We start from the raw sequence: 10,278 nt of genomic DNA on the forward strand, positions 1-10,278 counted from the left end.
TAATGATGGTATCTTTTCCAGATACATTAAGTTCCAATTCAAGTAAAGATTTAATTCTTGAATATACATTTAGAATAAGAATATAGAATGAATATAAATTAGGTTTTGTGTATTTTTATAGAAAAAAAGATCCTGAAAATTAACGAGGATATACATAAAAATCAATAATTTTGATTGCAAACTTACCTTTAATAAGTTTATTTTAATAAATAATAAATTAATTAGGACAATAATTACGCGACAATACATTAAATTTTAAAGTTTTATATATATATATATACAAAAATATTTTTTTTATATTTATATATATAATTGTGTATATATATAAGGTTGCTATTACATATTTAAAATCATGGAAATAAATTATTGATAATAATAAATTATATAAAATGTAATTTTTCGATAAAATTTATGAAGTAAGCCTATTTTTTGTTATATATATATTAAAAAAAATAAAGGTATTAATTTCTAAAAAAATATTTAAAAATAATATCAGATAAAAAAATACAAGTAAAACATTATAAAATGAACTTAATTTTCAGAAAAAAGATAGTATAAACGAATAAAAAGGAGTTATTTATTCATTAAAAAATATAATAAGGATTTCGAATTCTATTTAATAATTAGAAATTACAAATCTACCCACTTTACAAATAAAAAAAAGGCGATCTTCATCTTTAGATACTGCCAATTAATAGTAAGAATAAGAAAAATCAACTTCTTTATCTGAAATTCTTAGACAAAATGATAATTAATAAGAAGGTTTATTTCAAGAAATAAACCTATATATGCATTTAATACCAAACAAAATATAAATAATATGGTAAATATGGGAAATTATTTTAACTAATTAACCATTTTTATGTATAACTAAAAATCCGAGTAATATTAATCCAACAAAAGAAATAAATATATATATATATATATATTGTTTATATTAGATGAATGTTCTGAATTAATACTAGGTTTTATATCATTAATTTCACCATTAGAATTTTTGGGAGATTATAGACCTTATTTTACTATATATGATCCTGATTATAAGAAAATATTTTAAGAATATAATCAGAATATGTTTAAAAATTATGTTTTGGGTACTTGTAATCCTTTGTTTTTATAGATTTTTAAGAATTATCCTATTATAGTCAATTTATGTGGAAATATTAATAATAATAATAATTAAAATATTTTAAACAATTAAAATGACAAAAATAATAACAAGTTTATATTTTATAAATAAAATAATATGAAAAGTCATATTATTCCAGATTTAAAAGCCTTATAAAAGCTACTTTTAACTTCGAATTCATAAGAATGTATAGCTATTAATAATACTTTATTAAGAAAACATTTTAGATAAATAACATTAAATTTTTTAGAGCCATTTAATGACTATTTTAATTCATAATAATAAAATGTAAAAACAAAACCAAAAAAAAAAAAAACTATATTAATAAAATATAATAATGTTTAGGAAATAATATATTTCGAAGAAAAATCATTTGATAGTTTTTTAAGAAAATAAAAATAAATAAAGATTAGTTACTTATATAAAGAAAAAGCTCATATTTTTGAATTATATAACCGTTTTTTACGCTCGACAAATTTCGTTTAATTTTTAAGAAATCGTTAAATTCTATATAAATGAAAAAAAAAAAATATTAAAATATATATTTATATATATATCATTTTTTTTTTTTCCCCACTCTCTCCCAAAAAAAAAAAAAAAAAAAAAAAGATCAATAATAATCATCAACTTCTTCTAATCCATTACTAACCACAGCTTATTATTTATATAAATCAACAATAAAAGACGGATTAGTAGAATCTGTGACATTTTTATCATTTCTAACTCTCGCCAATCTTGGAAATCTTAACCCTATCCCCTTATTTTCTGACACATCTCCCACTCCACATGTATAAACAGGCGAAATCTACAAATCCGCACCTTTAACTTCCCAAACAACACAAGGTTTTAACCATACATCGGCTTTAAAATCTCCTACAAAATAATCATCTTACTTTTAAGGAATAATCTTGTCCTAGAAAAACTTATAACAAGCCTCCAAGACTTCATCAGAGAACCCTGTCCCTATCTTACACACTGACTCATATCTTTCCATATCTTCATTATAGCAAGCTAGTAAATAAGCCCCGTATAAGCCCACTCTTTTCCCACTACCATAAAAAGCAGCAATCGGTACTAAATCCAGAGTATCTCCTAAACCTAGTTCTAGGTAATCTTTTTTTAATTTAAGCCATTTAAAAGACCTCTTAGCGGGTTCGTAAGTTGAGTTATTTTCTAATGTTTTTACCATTAGACCTTCGCAGCCTTTTTTTAAAGACTTCTCGAGCATTTCTTGAATTTACTCCATATCTTGGCTATCTATGTGTTCTGCGAATTGAAATTCACCTTCTTCTTAGACGAAATATTCCCTCACAGTGTCCCTTCTTTACTATAAGGTGTTTTGGAGTAAAGATTATCCGTTTAAATATAGTAAATCAAATATAAATACACACACTCTTATGTTAATGTCTTCTATTTTAACATTAACACGTCCTCTAGTCGATAAAATTTAGAAAGGCTTTATACGATTTGTTTATTTGTCAAAAGCTACGATTTCACTGTCGAGTATAAAAGAATTTATATTAGGAGATTTCTTTATGTGGTCTTGGACAAATTTAACAATGTCAGGATATGTTTCGGTCATGTTTTCGAGATTTCGGGAAAATATAGAGACTTTACCTTCCTAAAAATGTATTTAACCACGTAAACCATCATATTTAAATTCACAAGTGAATTTTATATCTTTGAATCTATTTAAGATTATCTAATATATTTAATATATATTTTAAATATAATTAATATTTTTAGATTTTTATTACTTTTATAGATTTTGTAGGTTTAGCTAACATAGGTTTACATGGAATTCCTACTGTAACTTTACATGTTTGTATTAATTCATGTATATTTTTTTTAACTTCTTTTAATTTCTCGATAACTTAGAAATAATTAGGGAATTCACAAAGACTTCTAGTTATATTATCATTGAATTTCTCAAGTTCAATTTTATCGCTTTCTGAAAATTCTTCATTTTTATTTTATGAACCGAAATATGCTAAATCGAAAAAAGCTTTACTTAAACCAGCTTAAAATGTTTTCTCAGCAGCTCCAATTTTAAGGTTTTTTTCTAAAAAACGAATAAAAAAACACACTTCTACAGGTTTTGCATCTTACATAAATTTTACTATTATTTTTTCTTTTTTAGAACTAGAACTCTAATAAAAAATTATATTTTAATATATATTTATTAAAATATATATATATATATATACATATATTATTTATTATTTTTTTTTATGCAAATTTACTTCTCCTTTAGTTTATTAAATTTCCTTTAGATCATTATATACTCTCATTAACGTAATTGGTGCTTTCTCCATATTTTATTATTTAACAATAAAAAATTAAGATATATTTTTTTATGTAGCTTTGGCAAAAGATGCTACTTTACCTAAATCACCACATTCATTTAGACATCCTTTGATTTATTTTGGTGTTTTTCCACTGCATGTACTTATAGCTTTCAACAGAATTTCTTGTCCTATTCCTAATTCGTTTTATTCATAATCAGGAGCTACTTTAAGAATACAAAACATATAAGCTTAGTAAATTTAAGAAGGATTTAAAAGTAAAATAGTCCTAAAAACTTTAGATATGACCTAAATCATCTATTATTTAGAGTTTTATCCTTTACATTCTTACATTATTTCAAAGGCATCACATAAAAATTTAAATGGAATTTACTCGTTTTCTAAAAAAGGTGCGTCATGTAGACAATCGAATCTGGGATCAGTTAAAGATCTTAAATTTTCGCAGTTTTTTTTTGTTTTTTAGGATTCTATTTATTCTTTTTGTTCTTCTGTTTTTTCCTCATCTTTTTAAATTTCTGTAAATAATTATTTTTTATGGATTTCGTCTTCTAAATCTTCTTAAGCGGATGAATCTTCGAACATTTTTGCTCTCTTTCTTTTCGAAAAATTCTTACTTATTAAAGGATCGAGTTCTACTTCTTTTTTTTAAGGCAATTCTTCTTCTTGTTCTTCTGGTTTAATTTTTTATTTTGTTTATTTTTCTTTTGTAATTGTTTTTTCTTTTATAGTTGTTTTTTCTTTTGATGTTGTTGATTTTTCTTTTGATGTTTTTTCATTTCTTTGTTTCTTTTCTTAAACTACTTATTTTTACTTCTATTATTATGTATCTTCGTTTTCTTTTTCCTTTTCTTATACTTTTTCTTTAGCTTTTAATGATGATTTTTTTGAAGATGAATCTTTTTTTTCTTTATTAAAGAAACCTTTTAAACTAGTTTGTTTCATTTTTTTTTATTATTTTTTGTTTGTTTGTTTGGCGGGTTTATTATTATTTTTTTAGAGATGCAATTTTTTAAGTATTTATATATATGTATGTTTTTATATATATTGTATTTTTTTATTTTTAATATATATATATTTATGAAAAAGGAATAATTTTAATATAAGAATTTATTTTTAAATATTTATTAGAATTTTATATGTATTTTTCATTTATGAAACCAAAATATAAATTATTAAAATATAGGAGCCAAGAAAAAATATATGAGTATAAAATATTATTATAATATGATAATATATTTTTAAATATTTAATTAATTATAATATTTTATAAAAATATTTACTTTTTTTAATAAAAATAATTTTTAAACATAAGTTATTTTATTTTTGTTTTTGTATTATTTAAAATAAACTATTTTATTTTTTTATAAATATACCAAATGCATTTATTATTAAAAATAAATTTTTAAAAAAGATTAAAGATAATATTATAATTAAAATTAACAAACAAAATAGTAATATATATATATTTATATATTTATATATTTATTTATATATAAAATTAATAAAAAAAATAGAATATAACAAATATATAAATTATTAAAAAAAAAAAATAATTAATGTATTTTTTTTTATAAATAATAAATTTTATTAATTATTTAAAAAAAAAAAAAAAAAAAAATTCTTATAAATATATATAAAGAAATTAAATTAAAATTTAATAACTTAATAAATAAAATAAATAAAAAATGCTTTAAAAATTAATAAATTAATATTTTTATTAATAAAATATAATAATATAAATTAATATTAATTATATTTATAATTTTTTATAAAAATATTATAAAATATAAATATTATATTTTTTAGTATTTAAAAGAAATAATTAAATTAATAATGTATTTTATTTATAATAAATATTAATAAGTTTAATTCCTGAATATATATCTATATTTAAAAATTATTATATTAAAGTTTTTAAATTTTAAAAATAAATATACAATAAATAAATTACATTAATAATTTAATTTAGAATAAAAAAAAAAAAATATTAAAAGAAAATTATTGAATGCAAAATAGATTATTAGGATATAAAAATATTTATATAAATAAAGATATATATATATATATATATATATATATATATAAATATATATTTATTTTTATATTTTTTATTAAAAAAAAATTATATATTTTATTTTATTATATAAATTTTTTTAATAAAAAAATAATTAATACAATACTTTATATTTTGTAATAAAATTATAATTTATAAAAAATTTTATAAATTTATAAATTATATTTATGCATAAATATTTTTTTTTTAATTTATTATATAAAATCTACTAATATTTTTTAATATCGATAAATTTTTTAAAATAATATTAAACGTAAATAATTTTCTAATTTTTATTATAATTAAAAAAAAAAAATTATTTTCTATATAAAAAATTAAATTAATTTTTTTTTTTTTTTTAAAAAAAATAGTTATTGAATAATTCTAAATTTATTTTAAATTAAAAAATAATATAAAAATTTATATATATATAAATTAAATATATGAATTATGATATATAAAAACTAATAAAGTATATGTATAAATTATATTTTTTATATTATATAAATATATATTTTATATAATTTTTAATAAAATATATATGTATATTTATATAAATATATATATTTTATTGATTTTTATATATAAATATATTAATAATTTATATTATCTTGTTAATTTTTTTAATTTTATTTTTCTATATAATTTTATTTTTCTAAATATTTTTATTTTTAAATTATAATTATTTTTTAAAAACAATGAATTTAATTAATATATTTTTATAAAAAGATATTTTTTTTTGTTTAATAATATAAATAATTTTTTAATAATTTAAAATTTGTTTAATATTTATTTTCTCATTAAATTTATTTGTGATATATTTAATAGTAAAAATATATAAGATAATGAAATAATTTTTTTTTTAAATAAAAATATATTTTTAAATTTTTAAAAAAATTTATCATATAATTTATAGATAATAAAAACATTTTTAAATTATAAAATATAAATTTATTTAAATATATAAAAATATTAATATTATTTATAATTTATTTATATATAAAAATAGATAAATCTTTAATAGAAATATAATAAAATATCATAAAAAAAGATTTACATATATATAAGAATTATAATATATATTATAAATTATTAATATCATGATAATAAAATTATATTAATTAAAATGTAATTTGCTTATTTTACATAACTTAAAAAATACATTTTTTTCTATTAATCCATATAAAATAAATTACTAATATTTTTTAATATAAAAATATTAAAATATAAATATATCTTTTTCTTTTTCTTATTTTTTTTTTTTAAATACACAAAAAATTAAATAATAAACAATACATTTATTGTTTTTGATGTTTAAGACTGTTCTAAAATAGTTATATCTATCTATTTTTATAAAAAAATAAATTATATATTTTCTTTAAAATAATTTAGAAAATTTAATAATTATATAAAAATGGAATAATAATACTTTAATCTATATAAAATTAATTATATATGTAAATATAATATGTGTAATTGTTATAAATTTCTTATTTATTTAAATTACTTGTTTTTGTATCAATTATCATTCATAAATAATAAATCAGTTTTTTTTTATATAAAATTTTTATAAACTATTAAAAAATTTGTGATTATTTTATCTAAATAAAGAATAACTTAAAATAAAATTAATTATTATTCATTACTATAATATTTTAAAATTAAAATACATAAATAAAAATACAATAATAAGAAAATGAAAATACCTTTAATAACCTTATATTTAATAATCTGTAGTATATTCGGTTTAAAAGCATTCTAACACTAATGTATCCATGATTAAATTCGAAAACTTAACAAACGTGAATCAATCCCACCTAATGAGGAATCTCTAAATAACCGTAATTTATAAAATTTAAAACCTCGTAATATGGTTATAACCTATGTTATGCATTATTCTAATGAAATATCTTCTTTATTTTCTGTTGAAAAGTATTTGTCTATATAAAATGCATGTGAGAAAGCTATATAATTAGCAATTGACTATTTTTCTAAATTAATAAAAATAATTCCTAGATCTGAATCGGATATGAGATATAAAACCAAGTATGGATATTGTGGAGGTGTTGAAGTTCCTTAAAATGACAGAGTTATTGGCAAAAAATCTGATTTACATATATATGTACAATTTAAAAATGAATCAACATTAACTTATATAGCTAATGCGGGTTGGTGTTAATTTTTGAATGGTCTTGGACCTACTCATGGTGAAGTTAACTTTAATATAAGTTCATTAAAATTCACAAACTGGGATAATCATAGTGAATTCAAAGATTTATTGTAAACAGTTATACATGAAATCACTCATATTTTGGGCTTTACTTATTCAGATATACCAAAATGGATTACTTCTAACAAAAATCATCATAATGAACCGACTATTTAATAAAAATTAAGGGGAATTGATACTATATTTCTCAAAACTCCTCATGTTTTGACGTTTGCTCGAAAATATTTTAATTGTCCTACCTTAGTTGGTATGCCTCTTGAAAATATAGGAGGAGAAGGTTCTAAAAATTCTCATTGGAAAAGCACAATTATCTAGAACGAATACATGAATCCATCTGTATCATATACTTAGGCATATTTTAGTGGTTTTACAGCAAATCTTTTAAGAGACACAGGTTTCTATTATGAAATAAAAGAATCTATGGTAGAAAAAATATCGTATGGATAAGGAGCAGGTTGTCAACATGTCACCGGTGTATGCGATTCTGCCAAAAGAGAATATTGTAATCCTTAAAATGACTAGGGATTATGTGATTATTACCACCTTGGAAGTTCAGATTGTAGGTCTGGTTAATTTGATGAGCCTACATGTTATACTTAATATGTCAATGGAGATTCATAATGCTGGGAAATTAGAAGTAATCGTAACACGAAATAAAATCAGGATATTATGGGTGTTAAATTTGGGGTTAATTCAAGATGTTTTAACTCTTCTATATATAAGGATAAATAGTAGCCACCAAAAACTAGAATAACAGGAGAATGTTATTAATATGAATGTAAAACTAATGGATAATTGAATGTTTACGTTGGAAAAACTAAAGTGGTTTGTACAAACAACTTACAAAATTTATAAGTTAATGGATATTAAGGATATTTAACATGTCCTGAAAATATATAAAAATTTTGTGGTTTTAAAAAATTTTGCCCGAATTACTGTAGTTCAAACGGATATTGTCTAAATAATGAATGCCATTGTGCTAAATAAAATTTTGGAAATGATTGCAGTAAAAAAAATCCTTTCAAAAATTGATAAGTATTTCTTCGGTTCTTTTTGTTATATTTAATAAAAAATAGCAAAATATAATAATATAAATATATATAATAAATTTTATTTTATTAATAAGATATGATTTTAAGTTTTATTTTTATTTATATGATAAATAAAATAAAAAAAAATTAAAAAAATTAAAAATTATAAAATAAATAAAAAAAAATATATATTAAAATACTTTGTTTATAATTTAAAAATATAAAAAAATAAAATAATAAAAATATTTTAAATATGACTATAAATATATAGAAATTTATTAAAATTTAGAAAATAATCATTTAAATAAATGTTAAATTATATATAAAAAATTATATTTATAAAATAATAAAATATATATATTATAATAATTTATATTATATTTATTATAAACTAAACCATTTGTATTTAACTAAAAAAAAAAATATAAAAATGAATTAAAAAAAATATATATATATAAAAATATAAATTAGTAGTTATATATATTATTTGTATATTATAATTTAATATAAAAAATAAAATGCTAAAAAAAAGAATATGTTTTAAATTTTAAATTAGTAAAAAAAAATATAATATATAAATATATATATATATATAAAAATATATATATATATTTGTATAATTTAATTAAATTTATATTTGTATTATTATGAATAATAAATATTTTTCTTAAAAAAATACTAAATTTGATGATATAATTAATTATATATATAATTATAATATTTTTATAATTTTATTACTATTTTAAAATGAAATAATTTATATTATTAATTATATAATTTAATAATATATTAAGATATTTATACATAAATAATTGATTATAAAGTATTTATATATTATATATCTTATTAAATAATAAATTAATCTAATTATTTTAAAAACTATGTTAAATACTTTATTTATAATTTATTTTATTAATAAATATTTTTTATTTATAAATTATTACAAATTCTATTATTTTTAAATAAAATAATAATTAATAATGAAAAATTATTATTTTGCTTATAATTATCTATATGTATTTTAAATATTATTTAATACTTAAAAATATAATTAATATTTATATATTAATTAATTTATATTATAAATATATTATAAATATTTTTTATAATATATTGAAAAAAAAAAATTAAATTAAAATAAAAAAATGTGATAAGATAATATTTTTTTATAAAAAATAAAATAATATTTATAAATAAAATTATAAGTAAATAAAAAATAAAGATTTATTATATATTATATTCAAAAAATATTATTATTAATTAAATAATTAAAAATTTTTTATGAAAAATAAAAGAAATATTGATAAATAAAAAATTTTATATTTATTGAAATACATTTATATATATATATATTTTTTAGTATATTTATATATATATATATATATATTGTTAAATAATAATTATCATTTTAAATAGCTTTTATTATTTCTTTTATTAAATTTCTAATATTTTTATATTATTTTTATTAATAAATTTTTATATAAAATTTTTCTAATTTAATAAAAAGTTTAATAATATTTTTTTTTTTT

The 10,278-nt window shown here is 16.7% G+C and overlaps 3 protein-coding genes across 3 annotated transcripts, besides 24 other annotated features; 2 read left to right on the forward strand and 1 right to left on the reverse strand. All coding sequences in view use genetic code 6, as the record gives it.

Moving 5' to 3' along the window:
* Positions 1–389: 389 nt before the first annotated feature.
* IMG5_028780 (hypothetical protein) lies at positions 390–1,648 on the forward strand (the record flags this gene model as incomplete). The annotated part of the gene is made up of 2 exons (XM_004039226.1): positions 390–882; positions 942–1,648. 2 exons carry the CDS (start codon positions 390–392, stop codon positions 1,646–1,648), a joined length of 1,200 nt encoding a protein of 399 aa, XP_004039274.1.
* Positions 1,649–1,739: 91 nt separating this feature from the next.
* On the reverse strand, positions 1,740–4,331 carry IMG5_028790 (hypothetical protein; the record flags this gene model as incomplete). Its single annotated transcript, XM_004039227.1, has 3 exons — positions 3,373–4,331; positions 2,887–3,279; positions 1,740–2,831 (listed from the first exon to the last, which is right to left on the reverse strand). Exons 1-3 carry the CDS (start codon positions 4,015–4,017, stop codon positions 1,740–1,742), a joined length of 2,130 nt encoding a protein of 709 aa, XP_004039275.1. The 5' UTR covers positions 4,018–4,331.
* Positions 4,129–4,204: a microsatellite.
* Positions 4,132–4,201: a microsatellite.
* Positions 4,163–4,204: a microsatellite.
* Positions 4,332–4,451: 120 nt separating the features above from the next.
* Positions 4,452–4,493: a microsatellite.
* Positions 4,494–4,641: 148 nt separating this feature from the next.
* Positions 4,642–4,681: a microsatellite.
* Positions 4,682–4,889: 208 nt separating this feature from the next.
* Positions 4,890–4,921: a microsatellite.
* Positions 4,890–4,930: a microsatellite.
* A 543-nt stretch (positions 4,931–5,473) lies between these two features.
* Positions 5,474–5,528: a microsatellite.
* Positions 5,487–5,528: a microsatellite.
* A 367-nt stretch (positions 5,529–5,895) lies between these two features.
* Positions 5,896–5,950: a microsatellite.
* Positions 5,951–5,967: 17 nt separating this feature from the next.
* Positions 5,968–6,060: a microsatellite.
* Positions 5,984–6,082: a microsatellite.
* Positions 5,984–6,095: a microsatellite.
* A 17-nt stretch (positions 6,096–6,112) lies between these two features.
* Positions 6,113–6,161: a microsatellite.
* Positions 6,136–6,182: a microsatellite.
* Positions 6,183–6,226: 44 nt separating this feature from the next.
* Positions 6,227–6,276: a microsatellite.
* A 142-nt stretch (positions 6,277–6,418) lies between these two features.
* Positions 6,419–6,478: a microsatellite.
* Positions 6,479–6,545: 67 nt separating this feature from the next.
* Positions 6,546–6,605: a microsatellite.
* A 775-nt stretch (positions 6,606–7,380) lies between these two features.
* Positions 7,381–8,750, forward strand: IMG5_028800 (leishmanolysin family protein, putative; the record flags this gene model as incomplete). Its single annotated transcript, XM_004039228.1, has 1 exon — positions 7,381–8,750. A coding segment is annotated over one exon (1,368 nt), but the record flags the coding sequence as incomplete, so codon positions are not given.
* Positions 8,751–8,876: 126 nt separating this feature from the next.
* Positions 8,877–8,933: a microsatellite.
* Positions 8,934–9,071: 138 nt separating this feature from the next.
* Positions 9,072–9,115: a microsatellite.
* Positions 9,116–9,308: 193 nt separating this feature from the next.
* Positions 9,309–9,361: a microsatellite.
* Positions 9,315–9,361: a microsatellite.
* Positions 9,362–9,824: 463 nt separating this feature from the next.
* Positions 9,825–9,864: a microsatellite.
* A 223-nt stretch (positions 9,865–10,087) lies between these two features.
* Positions 10,088–10,136: a microsatellite.
* Positions 10,137–10,278: the final 142 nt, after the last annotated feature.

The sequence above is a fragment of the Ichthyophthirius multifiliis genome (assembly GCF_000220395.1).
Source record: "Ichthyophthirius multifiliis unplaced genomic scaffold scaff_1120509249747, whole genome shotgun sequence".
Classification (NCBI taxonomy): domain Eukaryota; phylum Ciliophora; class Oligohymenophorea; order Hymenostomatida; genus Ichthyophthirius; species Ichthyophthirius multifiliis.